At 38.1% G+C, this 24,835-nt stretch overlaps 1 protein-coding gene across 1 annotated transcript in view; it reads left to right on the top strand.

The window, feature by feature from the left end:
* LOC102278768 (transmembrane protease serine 11E-like) overlaps positions 1-24,835 on the top strand; it is a 51,757-nt gene that overhangs the window by 3,091 nt on the left and 23,831 nt on the right. Inside the window, exons 2-4 of the mRNA XM_014482958.2 lie at positions 12,215-12,339; positions 16,216-16,337; positions 18,890-18,957. Of these exons, the coding sequence (XP_014338444.2) occupies positions 12,215-12,339; positions 16,216-16,337; positions 18,890-18,957 (315 nt within the window). The remainder of the gene's footprint in view (positions 1-12,214; positions 12,340-16,215; positions 16,338-18,889; positions 18,958-24,835) is intronic.

Here is a 24,835-nt window from a genome sequence, read left to right as displayed (position 1 = left end):
TTTTCCAATTTGCCAGCTTTTCAAAGGTGGCCAAAGTTTTGGAGTTTCAGCTTCAGCATCAGCCCTTCCAATGAATATTCAGAACTGATCTCCTTTAGAATGGACTGGTTGGATCTCCTTGCAGTCCAAGGGACTCTCAAGGGTCTTCTCCAACACCACAGTTCAAAAGCATCAATTCTTCAGCGCTTAGCTTTCTCGATGGTCCGACTCTCACATCCATACCTGACTGCTGGAAAAACCATAGCTTTGACTAGATGGACCTTTGTCAGCAAAGTAATGTCTCTGCTTTTTAATATGCTGTCTAGGTTTGTCATAGCTTTTCCTCCAAGGAGCAAGCACTTTTTAATTTCATGGCTGCAGTCGCTATCTGCGGTGATTTTGGAGCCCAGGAAAGTAAAGTCTCTCACTGTTTCCATTGTTTCCCTATCTGTTTACACACAAGATTCATGCAAACCCCTGCTGTATGGAGCAGTGTTGCTGTGGGTGGAGTGGGACTGAGACTTGGAGGTCTTACCTGCTCTATCATCTCCTTATCCCCTCAGGCACATGAGGGAATTGAGGGATTTTTCAACCTGCTTTGAAAGCAACTTAATTCTTCATTATGAAGGAGGAATAATGACAAAGCCAACATTTGTTGACCATGTACTGTTTACTTGTCATGATGCCAATTGCACTATATGTGTTATTTCATTTACGCTTGAAAGAACCAGACAGTTAGGTTCTATCATTATCTCTATAGGAGGGGAAATGTAGACCTAGAGAGGGTAACTTGCTTGCAGCAAGTGAGAAGCAGAACTGGGCCTAAACCCAAGCTGTTTGACCCCAAAGCCCAGACCTATATCCACTAAACAAGAAAATAGAAGTTATTTGCATAAAGTCATAGAACTTGTTACAATGAATCCTAAGTGGGATCTTGGTTTCCTTTTTTATTAGCATCAGACTTATTACTCGTATCTCAAAATTGTGTGGCCAGAGAATACTAAGTAAAATACTTTATGTATCTCATATATAAAACTTGCAAGGTAATTAGTAAAAATATTTCTTGAATGTCCTCTTGTCACAAAGATCATTACATTAAAAAATCACAATTTACCTTGGTTGCAACTAATCTGTTTTGCATAATGGATTAGTTCCAGTTCAGCTATGACTGAAAGGAAACTTAAAGTGTCTTTTATAAAATGTCATTTTATTTTAGTTTAATGTAAGGCAAGTCTGGAGTTAGGAAAGTAATGGCTGATAGGGAGATTCACCAAGTATTTAGGAATCCAGGCTTCCATTGCTGTGCTGTCCCATGAGCATGAACATACAGCCTCCCAATCATGGTTCAGTGTGATTGCCTGAACTCCAACTAGCGCATTAGGATTCTACCCACTGGGATAGAGACTCCACTGGTCAGAACTTAAATCCATATGGAGATTCATGAATAAGGGACACTTCTATTTTCCAGGGGGCCATATGTCCAACCAGAAGTCAAAGATTCTACAACTAAGGAAAATATTTGGAATAGGCACCCATGAGTCTCTAGCACAGACATGCTAAATTTGAATGATGAGAGGTATGTCCTGTTGTGAACAGTAGGCAGATAGACACATGGGTATGAAGTTTAGACAAGTGATCTGCATATATAGATTTGGTAGCCATTAGCATTTAGATGTGAATTAAAGCCACAGACATTGGTGACTGAAAATATTTAGTTCTTTTGGATAGGATAATACTTTTCTTATACTTTTATGGTGTTAATTTGGACTATTAATTCTACCCTATGTTAATATGAATCTGAGCATATTTCACTGCTATACAATGAAAATACATTAAATTATAACTAAGTTAAGGTGAGTATATAATCCAATGATTAATTTTACAAATTCATGTTCCATCCAAAAGTTAAAACTCAATACATCCGTTATATTATAGGTCAGCAATTGGTACAGGAAATTCACTAACCAAAAATCCCACTTTTGTAAGAATAATATAAACATTAACAGAATCCATACACTTTCCAATTCTTCCTCATTGTTAAATTAATTCATATGGGTTTTATTATGTACATAAACTTCTAGATTTTCTAAGGGATTCTTTGTATATGGCATACAATGCTTGCCAGGGAAAAAACAATGAGGAGGACACCACAGAGTCTTAACACATGTTCCAGCTGGCACATTCTAATTTTAAGGCCCATCAGTGATTTGTACAAAATGCAATTTTACAAGTTTGGGACTTTTAAAACTGGCTTAGGTGTAAGTAGTCAAGAAACTTTATGACTTTCTCATATAAAATTCAGATTATTTCAATTGACCATGTCATTTGACCATGCCAAATAATCTGGCATCATCCATTAGAAAAATGATACGTGTGAAAAATTATGCTAAAGTTGATTGCTTAGAAAATTGTAAATTTTAATTGTAATAATGTTGAACATTTCTTAGGTTATTTGAGGCATGGAACACTAGCTTTGGTGGAAACTAAAGCGTATGTAGATCAATTAAATTCCAAATGTTTCCTACAAATGAAAAAATGAGAGCATATCCAACACCATTTAAATTGGGAATTACGAGTTGCTGGAACTTCTGGGATGTTGAATGTGCTCTCAGATTTCTCATCTGAAAAAAACTTACATGAAGGGACTTAGTTCTTAAATAAAAGCTCTAATACAGAGACACAGGTCACTGGTCTTTCAGTTCAGAGTTATTTCTGCTACATCATGTGAACTGTTATAAGAGGCATCTAGACAAAGTCATGGGAAAGATTTGGTAGGAGGACATCTAATGCTACAAAAAATTCTGAAGGTCAGTGCCGTATATTAGCAGCTTCAAGAATGGCTCTGGGTCAGTTTTCTCATTTTTTTCTTCTGATACTCCTGCCAAAATTACTCATGTACTCCCTGTTGATGCTTGTTTTTCTTCCACATTTTCAAGTGCATACAATTCCCTATGGCTGGCTGCAATGATGTCTCAACATTTCTATGTGAAACTGCTGCCTTTAAAATTGCCTACTCAGGTCGTTTTGACTTACTATGTTGACCTGGAAAGTTTAAAGAAAATAAAGCAAATATGTTACTGTAATTAAGGACTAAAATAGCTCACTTTATAAGTATATAGACCCATATCTAGTTACTTAATACAATCTTTAAATTTTTGTATCCCATCTATCTGTGACTATAAATTTCTAGAGGTCAGGCAGAGTGCCAACCTAAATCTCAGTTTGTAGTTTCCTGTGCTATACAATATCTGGCTGGGAACTTAACAAAGAGCAGGTTGAAAACACAGTTGAGATCAGAGACATTCCTTACTGTTGAATTGTCATTAATGCTTATATAATAACAAGTGTCCAAAAAAGTCTGATGATAACATATGTGTAATCACAAATTCCTTTTAATGTAGGCAGGATGAAAAATATTATCACTTGAGTTTTATGGTCAGTTAAATACAAGAATCATTAAGCTATGGGTTTTGTCTAAGTTAACAGTTAGTGGTAGGGTTTTCTGTCTTTTCCAATATTTACTAAAAACTTACTATTGCATTAAGTAATACAATGCTTATTAAAAATTTACTACTGCACTCAGTAATACTGTATTTTTATGTCTATGATTTTAATAACTTTTAGCTTCTTTATAATGTGAAAATGCCACACAGAGCCATTTCAATAATTAGTGAAGTGTTGTTAGATAAAAAATTATCTTAGAGCCTGATATAAATAATTTCACACTGCCCCCCCCACATAAAATTGTTTTCACTAAATAATAATTGGTGCTATTTTCCAGTATTGAGGAACATATTAAGATTATTATAAAATTAATTTTTGTTTCTATGCTAAGAATATTACAGAGAATATTGTTCATGACATTACCGAGTATTCTATTAGAATCTAAAAGAATTTCACTGCAGCCAAATAATTGTTCAGGTTTTATATTATGGGTACTGTGAAGAATGTACATGAACAGGGTTTATTGTTTTCCTTGTTTTGTTTTTGAGTTGGCTGCTAGAAAGCTTCAAATTTTGTGGTCTGACTTGAGGAAGTATCCAGAAGGGGAATTATGATAAGTAGTTTTAGTACTAGTCTCATTTTGTGTTTTCACTTATGTTTTACTTTCTTCCTGCATCTCTAAATAAAACAATATATAAATGTAATTTAATACTATATATATTTTAATGATTATATAAATGTAAGTATATATCTACTGGAGTGGGTAGCCATTCCCTTTTCCAGAGGATCTTCCCAACCTAGGGATTGAGCCCAGGTCTCCTGCATTGCAGGCAGATACTTTACCATATGAGCCACCAGAGAAACCCATATATCTTTATGGGGGTACCTTAAATCAATCTAGAACAAGATAGAATATAAATTAAAACATTTATAATAAAAACAATGAGCTTCCCACCATTTATCTTGGTGCTATAAAAAGAAAATGGAAACAACTGTCTAGAAATTAGATTACTACTTTGCTATGACTGTAACTTCTCTTTGAGAACTATTCATAGTTATTATTGTAGGGAATACACACATAATTCAGTCCAAGGGGCTGGCTGATGCTATCAGATAATTTATATGTATATTCATATAACAGTGGACACAACACAAACATGTTGTTTGTAACTTTATAAGGAGTAATGCATTCGTATTTCTTAAAAGAAAACAAAACATGGCAATGAAAACATATGATCCATGAACATATATTCAAAATTTTGGTTCCACCTTGGATATTTTAATAGTGTCATTCTAGTTTATAGTAAGACTCTAATCTCATAAGATTGAAGATCTCACCAGTGCCTGTGTATACAAGCCTTCCACAAAGCACAAAGTATCTGAAGTATTTGTGTGGATGAAACAAGCAGGCACACTCTATGATATAGAGAAATGAGCTAAATATAAAATAAAACCTGAATCAGTATTTATCAATTGATATTTTAAAACTGAAGCACTGACTGAGGGAACTGGTAATGTCATAAGTTGTGTGTTCAGTTGTGTTCGACTCTTCGTGACCCCATGGACTGTAGCCTGCCAGGCTCCTTTGTCCGTGGGATTTTCCAGGCAAGAGTACTGGAGTAGGTTGTTGTTTCCTCTTCCAGGGGATCTTCCTGACCAAGGGATCGAATCCACGTCTCCTGCATTAGCAGGGGGATTCTTTACTTTGCCACTGAGCCAGAGAGGCAGCTATGGGGTCACAAAGAGTCGGACACCACTTGGTGACTGAACATGAGCATGAAAACATCATAAGGGACTATGCTGTTACTTCATCATGATATCTTTCCTTATGCTTTTGTTTGAATATCGTAATTATGTACAGACATTTGATGATCCCAAATAATATGCGTCTCCTGAAATTAACGTCCCCTTATTTTATCACTTTTCCGTGCTGCAATAATACTTAACAGTAGTTAGATAAAATCACAGTTGGAAAATTATATATTTTAAACAGGTAAAATAAACATATTAACCAAAAGTTTAATTATTACATTAAAGTGTTTTAGGAAAATCATGTTTTACTTAAATAGTAAATAGTCTTCATAATGACTGACTTGTCTTTTCCTGTGTGCAGTATTCCAGTTTTGTGTGTAAGACTGAGGCAGACCAGAGTGCTGTTAAAGACAGGAGGTTGAAACCCATACTGTGGTACTGACAAATGATCAGTTCAATTTGGAGTAATCAACTTCTATTCAGTTCCCTCTGTGAATGTATCTTGAGCAGCAGAGTGGTCAGAGAATAGAGATAAGTAAGGCTCAGACATTATCCTCAAGGGAACTCAAAATGTATATTCTGATGTGACACTTAGGGGTGAATAAAACTTACTGAAGTGGAGGGGACTTTTCTGAACTGAATCTTATGTATACAGAGGCATCTATGATGAAAGCAAAATACAAACTCTAAGTTACTCTATATAGGAGGCAGCAGGAGCAAAGACAAACAGCCAGAAAGCTCACGAGGAAGAAGGGGAATGCCAGGCCAACTGAGGCCAACTTGGATTTCAAGTGGTTTCAGTCATTGGCTCTATCATTTCCAGAAGAACAGTTTACTGTAATAGACAATGATTTAGAGATTAGGGAAATAAGCTGTAGGATGAGTTTTAGTGAGATTTGTCAGAACAAGGTCAGTGGTAATGGGATTAGAGACATATTACATTAGATTTGCCATGTAGTTGAGACTAAAAATTGCAATTATTATAAGTTCTCAACACAATTAACATTGACTTGTAGGACGGTGCTTACAACAACCATCAGTAATCTGTGGCCCAAGAGCCAAACCTGTACCACCATCTATTTTTGTACAGTGCTTGAGCTAAGAATTATAGCTTTTAAATGGTTGAAATGAATAAAAAAAAAATTATAAGTGAAAATTATACAAAATTCAAATTTCGGTGTGCAGAAATAAAGTTTTATTGAACACAGCCATATTCATTTTTGTTTATATTAGCTGTAGCTGCCTTTAAACTACAATGGCATAGCTGACTAGTTGCAATAGAAATCCAGAAATCTGCTACTACTATGGGACCTTCACAGAAATCTGTTAAAATTACTATGAAAGTGAAAGTGAAAGTTGCTCAGTCCTGTCAACTCTTTGTGACCCCATGGACTATACAGTCCATGGAATTCTGCAGGTCAGAATACTGGAGTGGGTAGCCTTTCCCTTCTCCAGGGGATCTTCCCAACCCAGGAATCGAACCCAGATCTCCCTCATTGCAGGAGGATTCTTTACCAGCTGAACCACAAGGGAAGCCTGCAGTTACTACACGGCCTTCACCAAAAACTTTGCTGATCTGTAGCTTAAGTAGTTAATGATGTATTGAGATCACCAGCTTTATAGATGTTGTGCACATGTTCATTCAAAACAGCTCAACTGGACTGAGCAAATGAAACATTCCAGCTAAGAATATTAGCACTGCTCACCCTTACAGAAGGGTCTTCCCTCATAGCTCAGTCGGTAAAGAATCTGCCTGCAATGCAGGAGATCCAGGTTCGATTCCTGGGTCAGGAAGATCCTCTGGAGAAGGAAATGGCAACCCACTTGCCTGGAAAATCCCATGGACAGAGGAGCCTGGCAGTCCATGGGGTCGCAAGAGTCGGATACAACTTAGCAACTAAACCACCACCACCCTTATGGAGACTGGAGAGCGAGTTCAATATCCATTATTAATCAGTCCATGGTGGTAGTTTTACATTGGCATTTGTTTTGGTAAACTTTCTACTGAAGCACTGTGAGCCTTGTCATATGGTTCTCCAATGCTTGCCATGAGGTTTATCTGTGATAGTATAAATACCTTTTTCCCCCTCACATTTTTATTAATGCTCCTGCTTTTCCTTGTACACTATTCTAGAAAATGACACATTAAGAAGTGATCATGATAATGCAACTCTGGACTTGCCTTCTGGCAATTTGGGGCTTATAAAAATATGCCATGCTGTGCTAAGTCTCTTCAGTCGTGTCCAACTCTGTGTGACCCTATGGACTGTAGGCCACCAGGTTCCTCTGTCCTTGGGATTCTCCAAGAACACTGGAGTGGGTTGCCATTTCCTCTTCCAGTGTCTCTTCCTGACCAAGGGATCAAGCCAGAATCTCTTAAGTCTCCTGCATTGGCAGGCTGGTTTTTTACCACTATGTATAACCATATTTTTTGCCACATATATAACCATATTTTAACTGCTATATTCACCTGTTACATTCACTGTCTATTTAAACATGTTGTAGTTGAAAAGAAAAATCTTAGAAAGAAAGAAATTTGATACCACTGAAGCTATTAGAATTTATCTAGTCTATCTGAAGGTAGTTTTACATGAGGAGGTTCAGAAAATTTTCAACAGACCCCAATCATAATTGGACAAGGGTTTATGTGCAGGAAGGGGTTAGTTACACAGGTGTCTGTTGATACATAAAATAGATTTGTTCCTCTATTTTTTTTTTTTTTAGCACATTTCCACTACATCTAATTTGGAGCAATTCAACACTGAACCACTTGCAGAGCTGCTGCTGCTGCTAAGTCACTTCAGTCGTGTCTGACTCTGTGCGACCCCATAGACGGCAGCCCAACAGGCTCCCCCGTCCCTGGGATTCTCCAGGCAAGAATACTGGAGTGGGTCACCATTTCCTTCTCCAATGCATGAAAGTGAAGAGTGAAAGTGAAGTCTCTTAGTCGTGTCCGACTCTGTGCGACCCCATGGACTGCAGCCTTCCAGGCTCCTCCATCCATGGGATTTTCCAGGCAAGAGTACTGGAGTGGGGTGCCATTGCCTTCTCCGAATCACTTGCAGAGAGAGCAAACCAAAAAGTAATTAAGAAACAGGGTTAATCAGTTTGAAAAACAATGCCATACAGGGAAGGGAAGAGATGTTTCCAATGACAAAATCTCAGTAATATGGACATTGCCATTATTATTAATAATTAAAATAATGATAATAGTAATTCTTACTATTTGTACAATGATTTTCTACTTGGCAGCTCAAAGTAATAAAATATTTTATCATTTTTCTCTCTAAGAGCTTATCAAATTAGGAAGGGACTATAGTTCTTATCCTTGTCTTTCATATGTAGAAAATAAGGGAGAGAATAGAATCTTCTGGTATCACACTGTACAATAAATAAGCTGGTGGTCAGAATCAAAAATTTACTCTCTTAATTATTCAGAGTGTTTTTAATGGATTCTCTTGGTTTATTCTATGCTATCCCTATTATTTCCCTCAAAGCCACCAAAGACAGAGCATCTCTAAAATAGTTTTGAGAGGTGGGAGAGAGGAACAGAAGACACAGTAGTATCTCAAACAAGTTAGAGATAGGAACTCCATGAAAAGACATGTATATTAATGCATATATATGGAATCTAGAAAAAAGGTACAGCTGAATTTGTTTGCATGGCATAAATAGAGATGCAGGTGTAGAGAATGGACATGTAGACATGGGTGGGGGAAGGAAAGGGTAGGACAAATGGAGAGAGTAGCACTGATATATATACACTATCACATGTAAAATAGTTAGCTAATGGGAAGCTGCTGTACAGCACAGGAAGCTCAGTGCAGTGCTCTGTGATGACCCAGAGAGGATTGGGTGGGGAGGATGGGAGGGAAGTTCAAGAGGGAGGGGATACATGTATACATATAGCTGACTCACTTTGCTGTACAGCAGAAACTAACACAACATTATAAAGCAACTACACTCTAATTAAAAATTTTTTAAAAAGACATGTATAACTGTCCTCCTTAGTTTCTCTCTCATTTAATTTGAAAGCCATGATATTTCCTTTTAAAAAGAATCCATCATAAAAAATACATAAATTAAAAGTTGCTCACTTACTTTTGTTATTTCACTTCTTACTATTAAAAAATTTTCTGTTTTTCTAATATACTTCTTTATGCACACACACATGTATTTTTATTATTAACATTTACAAAAGCCAAACATACGATGCATATTATTCTGTAACATTTTTTCATTAAAATAGTTCATTGGTCTTTTGTATGCTGATACAGGTAAATACTACCTCATAAAGTTAGTGGCTGCTTTTTAAAATTTTCTATCTCAATGAAGAGTTATTGTATAATATAAGACAATATAACTTGTCTTATATTTCACAATTTTACACATTTGTTTAATGATTATATCAATTGTTTCCTACAATTACAAATTATATTCATCTGGCATTTGTTGAAATTAGTTATGAAGCCTTTCCCTCTGAACATTCCCTCTAACATTTTGCTTATGTCTGCTGTACACATCTCCTTTCCTCTGCAACAAGTGAATAGCAAGCATTCAGGGATGGAGGGACAGGTATCAGTTTATAAGCTTCTTAGGCACATCTTCACATAAGAAATTTGCACAAGTGGAGAAGTCTTTTTATACTTCAGTAATCGTCATTCTAGGAACAGGTGTTTGGAATCCCACTTAAAGGAAAACTGGAGATGGAAGAAATTGGGGAGAGGAAGATAAAGTTTCCTTGGCTACAGCCCCATGGGGAAATCACAGAACCAAGGGACGAGATCAAGTAGATCCCTGGAGCCTTCACTACATCCCAGTGACTTCAGCAGGGGCAGAGGTCTGTAGTGATGACACTATTGGCTTCTGTGACAGTGTTCCCACTGAACAGGACATTGAGACAGAGTCAAGATGGGATGAAGGTGTGCCAGTGACCAAATTATAATCGGCCAGTGACCGATCATACCACTTCTGAAGGCAATGGCACCCCACTCCAGTACTCTTGCCTGGAAAATCCCATGGACAGAGGAGCCTGGTAGGCTACAGTCCATGGGGTCGCTAAGAGTCGGACACGACTGAACGACTTCACTTTCACTTTTCACTTTCATGCATTGGAGAAGGAAATGGCAACCCACTCCAGTGTTCTTGCCTGGAGAATCCCAGGGACAGGGGAGCCTGGTGGGCTGCCGTCTATGGGGTCCCACAGAGTCGGACATGACTGAAGTGACTTAGCAGCAGCAGCAGCAGTCCTGTATCAAGCTTCCCTGGTGGCCCAGTGGTAAAGAATCCACCTGCTAATGTGGAGATGTGGGTTTAATCCCTGGGTCCAGAAGACCCCCTGGAGGAGGGCATGGCAACCCGTTCCAGTATTCTTGCCTGGGAAATCCCATGGACAGAGGAGCCTGCCGGGCTACAGTCCATGGGGTCATGAACGAGTTGGATATGACTTAGTGACTAAACAAGTCCTGAATCACCAGGAAATGGAGTCCCCTTGGTTTCTGTAAGCAACAATTATTTACTGTAAAATTCTTCACAATTTTCAAGAAGTTTTCACATTCGTGATCTCAATCAGGGTCCTACAGTCAACCATGTGCTTTAGACAGTGGGTGGCCTGTCTCTTATTGCCAGACAGAGGAACTTAGTTCAGGGTCTAAATAACTTGTCCAAGTTGGTAAGGAAAGGGTTGGGCTTGGAATTCTCTTTATTCTGAATCCACCTTCCAGGATAACCCTCTCCTTTCCCCCAGTTCTCATGTGGAGACAAGAACACATGCCTTGTTTCTACCAGCATGATAAATACCCCAAGAAATCGAAAATAACAGCATCATGATTCAACAACTTGGCCCACTCTGACTTTTCATTTTCTCTAACTTTTGAGTTTGTTTAGAAGCTATTGTAACACAAGGGAATGGTAACTTTACTAATCAAACAAAAAGCAGGTTGATCAGCATTTTTCAGTAACATATTTTTAAAGCAGAACAAATGGGAGAGGTTGAGGAAGTTGCATGCAGAGGGATTTCCTGAAGCATTGCTGAAGTTTAGAGGTAAACATCAGTTCAAACACTCTGGCTCTGTAGAAAAGAACTCTGGTTCTTTTCTAGAGTTATGTGTATCCTCTAAGTTTGTTTCAGAAAAATATTACGAGAATAGAATTAGGAGCTTTGCCTGGAACCTGATATGGTTCAATCTATAACATATATCATGTGCATGCTAAGTGGCATCAGTCGTGTTTGACTCTATGGGATCTTCCTGACCCAGAGACTGAGTTACTTTTATATTGGCAAGGAGGTTCTTTACCACTAGTGCCACCTGTGAAGCCCCAAAGTTTAGGATTTAGGGAGTTCCCTGGTGGTCTGTGTGTTTAGTCACTCAGTTGAATTCAACTCTTTGCAGCCCTTTGGCCTGTAGCCCACCAGGCTCCTCTGTCCATGGGAGGAATTCTTTTCCAGGCAAGAATACTGGAGTGGGTTGCCATTTCCTTCTGCAGAAGCTCTTCCAGACCTAGGACTTGAACCTGCATCTCCTGTGTCTTTTGCATTGCAGGCAGATTTTTTACTCACTGAGCCATCAGGGAAGCCCTAACATGTATCATAGGCCATTTAAAATTATATGATGGAAATAGGCTTTAAACATTTTCATAGCTTGTACAGTGCCTGAAAGTATCTTGCATGTGACCAGCTCAGTAAATCGTAGCGAACTCTTACATTGCACTTGCTACATGCTAGGCGCTGTTGTAGGCACTTTACCTACAGTAATTCATTTAATCCTTAATGATAATCCTCTGAGACTGGTGCTATCGTTATCATCTTCATTTTTTGAGCAAGGAAACTGAGGCACAGAGAAATTAAATTACCTGCCTAAGGTCAGGCAACCAGAGCCAGGAATGGCTTCAGCAGCCTGGGATTGGGGTATGTTTTAAACCAAAACAGTATTCTTCCTTCTGAGTGTCCTGAATTAATTCCCCAGGAATATCTGTTTCACCTAAGGAGTGGATGTGGTGTACATTATAATATAATCCATCCTTTTGCTTTCTTTCTCAGGTCATCTGTGGTGAGGGCCAGGAAGAGGGCTTGTCTGGAGCCCTGGGTTGTCGGCCTCATCACCTTTATTTCCTTAATTGTCCTGGCAGTGTGCATTGGACTCATCATTCATTATGCAAGATATAGTAAGTATGGGTTGCCCTGGCATCATGTGATTTACCTCAAATATTTCCTGATCTACATTTCTGTTTTGATTTGTCTCAGGCTTATTCATTCATTACCATAATTTGTTTGCATAGATAGTTCAAAAGGATCTTTACCTGCCTTGTTACTCATTTAATATGCACAAGCCAAGGAAGATTCTTCTATCTTTGATGTAGCAATGCTTCCTGCTGGGAATATCATGCTAGTTTTCATATTCACTGACAAGCAATAATCAAGTCTTAATTTTGGGAAAACCATAGGAAAGGTAGAGTCCAATGTTTGGAGAGGTTTGAGGTCATAGGGTTTTAAATCATCTTGATTTAAAATAACTCCAACTCATTGAAATCCTTACAGTTCAATAAATTATACAATCAGAGATTATAAACTGGTAGGCTCTATTCTGTACTAGTAAGCTGGAAAAATGCTTATAGTAGTATATGTTGAATAAATGTCTATTGTCGTTATTTTAAAATCATCTTGGGATATATTGCAAGTGATTAAAGAAGACAGGATATGCTGAAAAGGTTAATTATAAAGAGGTTCACTCTGTGGTAATCAGGTACCTCCCTGCTAGATGAACCATGAACACTTCTCTGTTATTAGAAAACTCCCCAGGGTACTTCAGAACTGTTTTTCCAGGGCATAACAACCCTTCTGAAGTTTCCTTCTTACTCTGTCTCAGGTTTTAATTAGTTGACTCCATTTTGATCTATTGGTTTAATATCTCCCTTAGTGACTAGATAATGCGTTGATATTTAAGGCCCTGTAACCAAAAAAGCTAATCACATGTTTGTAATTTAATTGGGAATTTGCAGAAGTTGCTTTCCTGTGAAGAAAGACGGTGATTTGTAAATTGGTTATCTTGTGCTAACAGACACAAATCCAATCTTCATTTCCTAAACAAGGTGGATTATTTCTGGAAAATTTAAAGAAAAAGTATTTAAAGATTTTTTTGAAAGGGGGATAGAATTTGCCTACATGCAGGTCTTTGAATTTGTAGTATCTGCATTTTGATAATTTCTCTGAAACATGTTTTTAATATAAAAAGAATAGCTTAAATAATTTTATAATTCTATAGCTCTGTTCTGAATATACTAAGTCTCATTATGCTGCAAACATCATTATTCATTTCCATGGATGTCTAAGACTATGTGTTATGCACTTTTGTATTTCTAGAACTTAGCAAGTTCCTAGCACATGTTAGATAATTAATGTTTATTGAACGCTAAATGATGAAAATGAATGAATCATACCTATGATATTTTCTGGGAGCATATTTAGGCTTGTCTGACTTAACAAGGAATTCCTAGTAATGTTAGGGATCTCATTACTTCAGTGAGAGAAAATTTTCCTTAGTACTTCCCCTTTGCCTCTTTCCAAGTCATGTATTATAAAGCTTACAAATTTTACTCATACACATACAATAAAAACCTGGTAATATTTCTCCAGTGCCCTGTTCCTATATATCCTATTGTTGGGATGATCACCTGAGTAATGTGGAACACACAACTTCCACTGCTCACACAATACACCTGAATAAATAGGGATTGTTATGATATGTGTTGCTGTCATATTTGTCCCCTATCTTCTGTTTACAGATGTAACATAAGAACAGAGTAGATGAAGCACATGAGCATTTAGGAGCTGTCATGCCTAGAGAACCAAAGTGAGCCAAACAAATCTATTGTAGAAACAGGCAGATAAAGATGGAGATGATCAGGCTTGGAAAAACATCATTTTGGCATAAAACCCAGGCAACATAGAACTGTGTGTGCAGTTTGTCTGGTGGCCTTTGGGACTATGTTTCTATCTCTTCAGTAACTTGAACAATAGCAGTATGTCTCCTATGAACATCACTGTGGGTTATAGAATCACCTACAATGAATAATTTCTGTTAGAATATTATTAGCCAACTCATGTTCATTTTTCTTACTTTTCTGTTAACACTCTCTGGTATTTTTCATCAAGTACACATGCCATATAATTCCGTCAACTGCAAATGTGTTTTGACACCTAGCAACCTATTTGACTCTATCAGGCAAATTAAAATATTGATTATAGTAATTTGTTAATTTAGTTGTAGCATATGAAATTGCTGATATTTGACCATTTTTAACCTATATAAATGGCACTTTCAAATAATTCAATCTAATAATTAAAAAAAAACAAGTCTAAGGATATAGAAGAGTATGTTTACCTCTTTTTTAGAACCTTACTATTCATTGTGTGATTTGGTACCAGCAACATCAGCAGAACCTAGGGGCTTGTTAGAAATGCCGAGTCTTGGACCTAGCTTTAGACTGAAGGTAAACTGTTGGTCACTATTTCAATATATTAAAAATCATACTTGAAATTGTGTATATTGTGATCTGTTTGCATTTCAGGTCACACAGGCCATTCAGGGCCAGGAAAGGAGGAAGGAAAATCCTCCCTAGACCCTCACTTAGGTGGCAAATGCTTAGGAGAGCTTGATCATTCAGCACCATCCATCTCCTTTACAAATCACTACTCTTTCCCCAGGTCTTGTCCAAGTCTGACCAGTGGCTTCCCTTTCTACCCCAATAAATCCTCAGAATGACCAGAATGATCTGGTAGAGTTGTTTTTTTTTTTTTTTTCCTGATAGCTCTCATGCATAACTAGAGATTTCTCCTATAGCTTCAGTGAGTGAGTTTGGTTTTCTCCATTCCAAGAAGCAGTGTATCATGAAAATGTGTGCTTTGGGAGTTAGATGTTAGGTTGAAACCCAATTTAATCTTTTCTGGCAATCTTATGTTGAGGTTGGACAAATGCATTTACATTTCTGAGACTACAGTCCTTACTGTTAGATGCAGATAACATTGCTTTCTTATGAGGGTTATTTTAAACTGAGTGAGACATGTGAATATGCTAGGGATACAGGTGTCTAATGTTAATTTCCTTTCCCTCTGGTGTTTAAGTGAGAGAAAGAATGAGAAGCAAGAGAGAAACTCAGGTTGAATGAGGCAAACTCCATTTTCCTATTATAACCATACACAACAGTCTTGGTCACCATTGTATTCCTAATGCTTGGCACAATCTCTCACACAAAACATAGTCAGCATTAATATCTCATTGAAAGAATCTTCTTAGCTCTGTGTTTGCTTCATGTAAAAGAGAGTAGAAGAAAAGCTATGCTGCATTAATTCTTCAGCAGACCAAAAACTTGGGCTGCTTGAACTGGATGCAGAAAGTGGAGACATTGGCTAAAGAAACAAAAAAGCCAATGCCTCTGGCTGGAGGGAGAAAATAAATGGAGAGCCAAGGGAACCAGGTGAGACTATGTAGTGTCCCTGGAGGGTTACCAAGGTGGCAACTCTAGCTCCTTAAAATTCTATACACTGAACTCCTGGCATTTTAATCCCTACCTTCACCTCCTTCTTTAGCCAGAATAAATTTTCTTATTCTAGAGTCCTTGCAGCCAGAATTGATGGGAAGTTTACAGAATTGGAAGAAATCTACTTTTAAAATATAAAGATGTGTTTGCTGTTGGGAAGCTTCTGAATCTATTCAGAAGTTCAGATGGCCTGACTAGCTGCTTCTTGTGGTTTATTCAGAAATATCCATGTGACTAATTAGCGTACGGGAACACCGAGCATTTCGTATGGATTTTACACTCTAAATCTTATAATGATTTTACACTCTAAATCTTATAATGATGAATGTTGTTGTCTTTTATTTTTGAGATAACCATGAAGCTCAGAGCAGGATGATGGAGATAATCTGGGTGGGAAATTTTTTCCTGTCTCATTCTGTCTAGCAACTACCAAACAAGGAAATGCCTGATGCTTTACACACATCTGAGAAAAAGTATGATACATTTTTGCCTCTTTCCTTATAGATCAAAAGAAGACCTACAATTACTACAGCACATTGTCATTTACAAGTAACAAAGTATATGATGAGTTTGGAAAAGAGGCTTCTGAAAATTTCACAAAAATGAGCCAGAAAATTGAATCAATGGTAAGCATTTCCCCCCATTTCTAGGACATTTGCTATCACTTTCTACCAAAAATTTTTAGTATCCTAGCTTCTCAAATGTCCATTCAACTGAGCTTTTATATCTTTGCAAAATGGGGAGAGACCCTACCTGAGAGATATAAAACAAAATTGACAATACATGACTTGGAGGAATATTCCTTATAGGACTAAACCTAGTGACCTTTAGTCTTTTCTATTTGTCCTTCTTACTTACCCTTCTTTAGCCAAGAAATTCTGGGAATGTGAGGGTGACCCAAAATATGGTTGTTGTGTCATTGATTTCCTCAAGAAGAGACCTTTAGCAGAAGACACAAGATTGAAACTATTCAGACACGTACTTGAGTAGTATTTTAGTACTAAAAAGTATCCAACCTTGGACAAGTTTTTAGTACATAAATCTATAGGAAATCCTTGGATATTCATCTTTATCCTTAGGTCATCAACATGTATCCTGAGGAATAAATGAAAATTATAAATAGTGGAAAACTAGGCATGCATGCTAAGTCGATTCAGTCATGTCTGACTCTTAGTGATCCTTGCAGACCATAGCCTACCAGGCCCCTTTGTCTGTGGGATTCTCCAGGCAAGAATACTGGAGTGGGTTGCTGTGACCTCCTCCAGGGCATCTTCCCAACCCAGAGATCGAACCCGCATCTCTTACGTCTCCTGCATTGGCAGACGGGTTCTTTACCACTAGCACCACCTGGGAAAACTTAGCAGTATAGGCCAAAAGAGCAAGAGCCTGGGTGAAGACTTATCATTGTCAGACTACTTAGAGAATACTTTGGAAGTTTCCTGATAGTCTGTGAGGTTATTTGTGAAATGATGTGATGAAAAGCACCCTAAACTAGGAGCTGGGACACCTACTTCTAGGACCATCTACTAGCCAATGATGTGTCATTTGGCATATCTCTTTGCCATTCTGGAAAAATTCCCTTATGTGAAAATTAAGCCACTAGACTAGAAAATTCCCAAACTGTTTTCCAATATCCTGAGAGAGAACAGAATGGCAGTGGTCCACCTGGAAACTGTCTGGTAAATTAGAAGCCTAAGGATTTGGATACTTTGCTGAGGAGATCAAATCTTGGTTGAATTTGTATTTGTAAACACCAAATCAGGGAAATATCAAATAAGCTCTTTTTAAGGAAATATATCTGCTTAAAGATATGTATGTGTGTGTATATATATTATACACACACATACATATATATTTAAAGTATATATATATATAAATATGTAATATATTGTAAACAAAAGGAAATGTAATATATAGTAAAGGAAATGAAATGTAATATATAGTAAAGTATAATGTAATATATAGTATTATATATAAAAATAATGTAATATAAATGTAATATATAGTAAAGGAAAGGAAATGGAAGTAAATATATTAAGTAAAAATGCAACTGTTTTTCTTGTTTTCTGTGCCAGTCACTAAATTTTGTATAAGATTCAGACTGACTTAAACATAAAGGAATATAAATAGGACTCTAGTACTCTTCAAAACAATTAATTTTGAAGTTATTTGATTAAAAAAAAACCTTTAAATTTATTTCCAAATGAATGCTCTCATTAGAGGGCTCAATTGAATTGTGCTGATTTATTCATAATTGAAGTAACTGTCCTTGGGAACAAAGTCAGAAGTCAAACAAAATGTAAGAAAGAATAAAAAGGCTCATTGTCAATTAGTCACCAGCCCGTAGTATCTGTGTTTGGTTCCCAGGTGGCTCAGTGGTAAAGAATCTGCCTGCCAAAACAGGATACCCAGGTTTGATCTCTGGGTTGGGAAAATCCCCTGGAGAAGGAAATGGCAACCCACTCCAGTATTCTTGTCTGGAAAATCCCATGGCCAGAGGAGCCTGGCGGGCTATAGTCCATGGCATTGCAAAGAATCGGACACAACTGAGCAACTAACACACACACACCATCAGCTATGTATCCCAGTTCATCTGAGCCTTCCTAAGAGCATCTTGAGTGCTGAATTGGGTGTAGATTATGAAGGGATATTTGGTAATATTTTTCACTAGGTTTGAGAACCATGTGACACCGTTATGCATTCATTCTCACATTCATTATCTCTTCCAAGTACTAACCTAGCCTAACTCTGCTTCTGAGATCAGATGAGACCCAGTGTGTTCAGGATGGTGAGGCCATGGATTGAATTTATGACCTACCACCTGCCACAGTTTTTTCCATTTCCTTTGTCTACCTACAGTAAAAGTCTCTGTCTCATAGAGTGAATACTTCTCTTGCTTTTCAAAACCCAGTCTGTTTACTCTCTTTTATCTCTTTCCAAGTGTAGCACAGCAGACATCACTCCTAGCCCCCTCCTATGGTTCTCCAGCTCATACAATTCTTAAGTCAGAGTTCAGTTGAAATCACTGAACAGAGTACAAAAAGAGACTCCTCAAGTTCAGCAATTGTGAAATGTCGGTCAGTGTGTTTTGTTTTTAAAAATGTTTTAAGCTTTGAATCAGTTTGCAGAATTTTAGAAAATTATCCTTGCTGACATATTTTGAATATTTTTGGAACAGGTAAAAAATGCATTTCATAAATCTTCATTGAGGGGAAAATTTGTCAAGTCTCACATTATCAAGTTCAGGTATGTAGATCTAAAATACTGACTTCTGATTATAATTTGAAGCTAAAGCTGTTAATCTGGTCAGTAAAAAATAGTTTGAATTGTTCATATGTGATATAATTTAACAGATTAATTTTGTATCTGTTCTGTGTTAAGTCGTGGGTTACAATGTGCCTTACTCATTCTTTAAATCCAAAAGAAAGAATTTGCAAGATGATTTTAAGGGAAAAATGAAAGTGAAAGGCTCTCAGTCATGTCTGACTCTTTGCAATGCCATGGATTGTATAATTTATGGAATTCTCCAGGCGAGAATACTGGAGTGGGTAACCTTTCCTGTCTCCAGGGGATCTTCCCAAACCAGGGATCAAACCCAGGTCTCCTACACTGCAGGCAGATTCTAAGTGTTATTGGTGGCTGTATTATAGAATTGGGTTTTTTGACTTGTTTGACTTTAGGAAATTAGTTAGAACAAATAGGGACCTAAGCCACATCTCTTGGTTTAATAACAAATAAGTGTCCTATGTAAAATAGTGTAGTAGAGGAGTTTTTTTTTCTCTTCTTGGTACTCCTTCCTACTATATTTCTTTCTTTTCATTTTACTCATTTTTTTTTTTTTTTGCTATAAATATTTAAGATCTCAGATCTGTTCATCAGTTCAGTTCAGTTCAGTCACTCAGTCGTGTCCGACTCCTTGTGACCCCAGGAACCGCAGCATGCCTGGCCTCCCTGTCCATCACCAACTCCCGAGTCCACCCAAACCCATGTCCATGGAGTCAGTGATACCATCCAACCATCTCATCCTCTGTCTTCCCTTTCTCCTCCTGCCCTCAATCTTTCTCAGCATCAGGGTCTTTTCAAATGAGTCATCTCTTCCCATCAGGTGGCCAAAGTATTGGAGTTTCAGCTTCAACATTAGTCCTTCCAATGAATATTCAGGACTGAATTCCTTTAGGATGGACTTGTTGGATCTCCTTGTAGTCCAAGGGACTCTCAAGAGTCTTCTCCAACACCATTTCAAAAGCATCAATTCTTTAGCATTCAGATCCCTTTATTGTCCAACTATCACATCCATACATGCCCACTGGAAAAACCATAGCCTTGACTAGACGGACCTTTGTTGACAAAGTAATGTCTCTGCTTTTTAATATGCTGTCTAGGTTGGTCATAACTTTCCTCCCAAGGAGTAAATGTCTTTTAATTTCATGGCTGCAGTCACCATCTGCAGTGACTTTGGAGCCCAGAAAAATAAAGTCTGACACTGTTTCCACTGTTTCCCCATCCATTTGCCATGAAGTGATGGGACTGGATGCCATGATCTTAGTTTTCTCAATGTCCAGCTTTAAGCCAACTTTTTCACTCTCCACTTTCACTTTCATCAAGAGGTTCTTTAGTTCTTCTTCACTTTCTGCCCTAAAGGGTGGTGTCACCTGCATATCTGAGCTTATTGATATTTCTTCTGGCAATCTTGATTCCAGCTTGTGTTTCTTCCAGCCCAGCGTTTCTCATGATGTACTCTGCATATAAGTCAAATAAGCAGGGTGACAATATACAGCCTTGACATACTCCTTTTCCTATTTGGAACCAGTCTGTTGTTCCATGTCCAGTTCTAACTGTTGCTTCCTGACCTGCATACAGATATCTCAAGAGGCAGGTCAGGTGGTCTGGGATTCCCATCTCTTTCAGAATTTTCCACAGTTTATTGTGATCCACACAGTCAAAGGCTTTAGCATAGTCAATAAAGCAGAAATAGATGTTTTTCTGGAACTCTCTTGTTTTTCAATGATCCAGCAGATGTTGGCAATTTGATCTCTGGTTCCTCTGCCTTTTCTAAAACCAGCTGGAACATCTGGAAGTTCACGGTTCACATATTGCTGAAACCTGGCTTGGAGAATTTTAAGCATCACTTTACTAGCATGTGAGATGAGTGCAATTGTGTGGTACTTTGAACATTCTTTGGCATTGCCTTTCTTTGGGATTGGAATGAAAACTGACCTTTTCCAGTCCTGTGGCCACTGCTGAGTTTTCCAAATTTGCTGGCATATTGAGTGCAGCACTTTCACAGCATCATCTTTCAGAATTTGAAATAGCTCCACTGGAATTCCATCACCTCCACTAGCTTTGTTCGTAGTTATGGTTCCTAAGGGCCACTTGACTCCACATTCCAGGATGTCTGGCTCTAGGTGAGTGATGACACCATCATGATTATCTGGGTCATGAAGATCTTTTTTGTACAGTTCTTCTGTGTATTCTTGCCACCCCTTCTTAATATCTTCTGCTTCTGTTAGGTCCCTACCATTTCTGTCCTTTACTGAGCCCATCTTTGCATGAAATGTTCCCTTGGTATCTCTAATTTTCTTGAAGAGATCTCTAGTCTTTCCCATTCTGTTGTTTTCCTCTATTTCTTTGCATTGATCGCTGAGGAAGTCTTCCTTATCTCTCCTTGCTATTCTTTGGAACTCTGCATTCAAATGGGTATATCTTTCCTTTTCTCATTTCCTTTTCACTTCCCTTCTTTTCGCAGCTATTTGTAAGGCCTCCTCAGACAGCCATTGTGCCTTTTGCATTTCTTTTTCTTGGGGGTGGTCTTGATTCCTATCTCCTGTACAATATCAGGAACTTCTGTCCACAGTTCATCAAGCACTCTATCGGATCTAGTCCCTTAAATCTGTTGCTCATTTCCTCTGTATAGTCACAAGGGATTTGATTTAGGTCATACCTGAATGGTCTAGTGGTTTTCTTCACTTTCTTCAATTTCATCAATCATCAATAAATAGAATCCAAGGCATAACATTTAAAACAAAATAATATAGGAGGATCTTAAAATAAAGTATTATCTTCATACGAATTATTTGTAATTTCCAGAATAAAATAGCTGCTATTTCCAACAGTGTTTCAATGACAAAAGCTCCAAGTTGCTCATCAACCTGTTACTTAGTTGCCCACTTTCTCTTGAAAATTCCATACTCTTTGATGTTCAAAATATTCCTTTTTCTTGGATCTTTATCTGCTTCTCCAGTTATCAAATTTTCATTCTCTCAAGGGGATTTCATTCACTCACACCATGGTTTCCTAGGCTATGGAAATCCAAGTTTCTATCTCCAGTCTAAATTTTTGTCCTGGTTCTAGAAATATATGTTTGCCCATGCACACTTCCATGTGGGTGTTTCACAGAAAATTCTCAAACTCAAGAAAAACCTAATTATGCTAATAAGAAACCTGGAAGTCACCCATGCTCCTCCCTTTCCTGGGCCCCTTGAACTTCATGAATAACTAAGTTCTACCAATTCTACAGGACTGGGGAAACAGAGACTCTTGGAGAACACAAATAAAACCTTGTGTGCACCAGGACCCTGGAGAAAGGAGCAGTGACATCATAAGAGAATGAGTCAGACTTGCCTGTGTGTGCTTGGGAGTCTCCAGGGAAGGTGTGGGTCAACAGTGGCCTGTCGTGGGGTCAGGGGAACTGACTACAACAGTTCTGGGAGGCCTGGCATGCTGGCATAAATCATTTTGAAGGAGGTGACCATTATTGCCATTCAGTACAGTTCAGTTCAGTCACTCAGTTGTGTTCAACTCTTTGTGACCACATAGACTGCAGCACACCAGGCTTCCCTGTCCTTCACCCACTCCTGGAGCTTGCTCAAATTCATGTTCATCGAGTCAGTGATGCCATCCAACCATCTCATCCTCTGTTGTCCACTTCTCATCCTACCTTCAATCTTTCCCAGCATCAGGGTCTTTTCCAATGAATTAGCTCTTTGCGTCAGGTGACCAAAGGATTGGAGCTTCAGCTTCAGAATCAGTCCTTCCAGTGAATATTCAGGACTGATTTCCTTTAGGATTGACTGGTTTGATCTTGCAGTCCAAGGGACTCTCAAAAGTCTTTTCCAACACCACAGTTCAAAAGCATCAATTCTTTGATGCTCAGCGTTCTTTATTGTCCAATTCTCATATCCATACATGACTACTGGGAAAACCATAGATTTGACCTTACAGACTTTTGTCAGCAAGGTAATATCTTTGCTTTTTAATATGCTGTCTAAGTTTGTCATAGCTTTTCTTCCAAGGTGTAGGCTTCTTTCATTTCTGCCATTACACAGCCTCAACCATCAGCAGAAAATTGGATTAAAGACTTAGTGAGCATAGCCTTGCCCACCAGAACAAGACCCAGTTTTCTCCACAGCCAGTCTCTCCCATCAAGAAACTTGCACAAGCATCTTATCCATCAGAGGGAAGACAGAATGAAGACCTGAATCATGGATCACAACTTTGCTTAACTCAATGAAACCATGAGTCATGACATGTAGGGCCACCCAAGATGGATGGGTCATGGTGGAGAGTTCTGATAAAATGTGGCCTACTGGAGAAGGGAATGGCAAACCACTTCAGCGTTCTTGCCTCAAGAACCCCATGAATGGTATGAAAAGGCAAAAAGACATGACAGTGAAAGATGAAGCTCTCAGGTCAGAGGGGTCCAATATGCTACTGGAGAGGAACTATTGCTCCTTGCAACTAAAGCAAAGACAAACCTAGACAGTGTATTAAAAAGCAAAGTCATCACTATGCCTACAAAGGTCCATATAGTCAATATTATGGTTTTTCCAGTAGTCATGTATGGATGTGAGAACTGGACAATAAAAAAGGTTGACTGCTGAAGAATTGATGCCTTTGAACTGTAGCGGTAGAGAAGAATCTTGAGATTCCCTTTGGGCAGCAAGGAGATCAACCAGTCAATCCTAAAGGAAATAAACCCTGATTATTCATTGGAAAGACTGATGCTGAAGCTGAAGCTCCAATACTTTGGCCACCTGATGCAGAGCTGACTCACTGGAAAAGACTCTGATGCTGGGAAAGATCAAAGGCAGGAGGAGAAGGGGATGACAGAGAACAAGATGGTTAAATATCATCACCAACTCAATGGACATAAGTTTGAGCAAACTCTGGGAGATGGTGAAGGACAGGGAAGCCAGGTGTGATGCAGTCCATGGGGTTGCAAAGAGTCAAACATGACAGAGCAACTGTAAAACAACAATCAATTCTATCTTCTGAATCACTTTCTAATTTGTTTACCCCTTCATCCCAGAAATCTTTCTATTCGTTATTCTTTCTTCTGAAGATGTGCAAATTTGTTGGAGAGATAAAGTCAGTCTTTAGAGATATTGATTTGAGATACTAAGTGATCCTATGAGCCCAAAATATGAGTCTGACATAAGGGAGGAAATGGAAACTGAGTTGAAGACATAAATTTGCTCAACATCAACTCAGAGTATTAGAAAGTGTGGGTGTCAACAGAATTTCTCAGAAAAGGGGTAATGCAAGAAAAAAAGGATCGTGAAGAAAGCTTGAGGAATGACATATTTAAGGAAATAGAAGAAAAATAGCAAACTAGGAAATAGACAGGGAAGGAGCAGGCAAAACAAAGAGTCGAGAGAGGCACCACTGAAGCTAATAACAGAAAGTTTTAGTGAGGGAGTGGTCAGTATTGACAAGATTCCTGAGCTACCAAGTAATATGACTAGAAAGAATTCATGGGAAATGTCAATGAGGAAGTCATTAGTGTTCAAGTAGAGAAATGATTCAGTTGAACAGAAGGGGAGGAAGTAGACTGCAATGAAGTAAATGTGAGGTAGAAAGTAATTTACCCACTCAGGAAGGTTTTCTGTGATACGAAGGTGTGAGGTAAATCATATAGCTAGGGTAGAGGGAGGTGCTGTTTTTGTCTCTCTCAGTGAGCCAGTAGAGGAGTACTTTATGGGAAAGAAGAAAAGAGTAAGTAATGGATGTATAGGGGTGCTATGGCAGTGAAAAGGGGGATGAGATATATAACAATGATCCCTTTAAAGCTCTATTTTTCCAGATTACAAAAGCAATACAAAATTGTGTAAAATTCAAATAACAC

The sequence above is a fragment of the Bos mutus genome, chromosome 6 (assembly GCF_027580195.1).
Source record: "Bos mutus isolate GX-2022 chromosome 6, NWIPB_WYAK_1.1, whole genome shotgun sequence".
Lineage (NCBI taxonomy): Eukaryota > Metazoa > Chordata > Mammalia > Artiodactyla > Bovidae > Bos > Bos mutus.
This window is presented reverse-complemented; position numbering and strand designations above follow the sequence as displayed.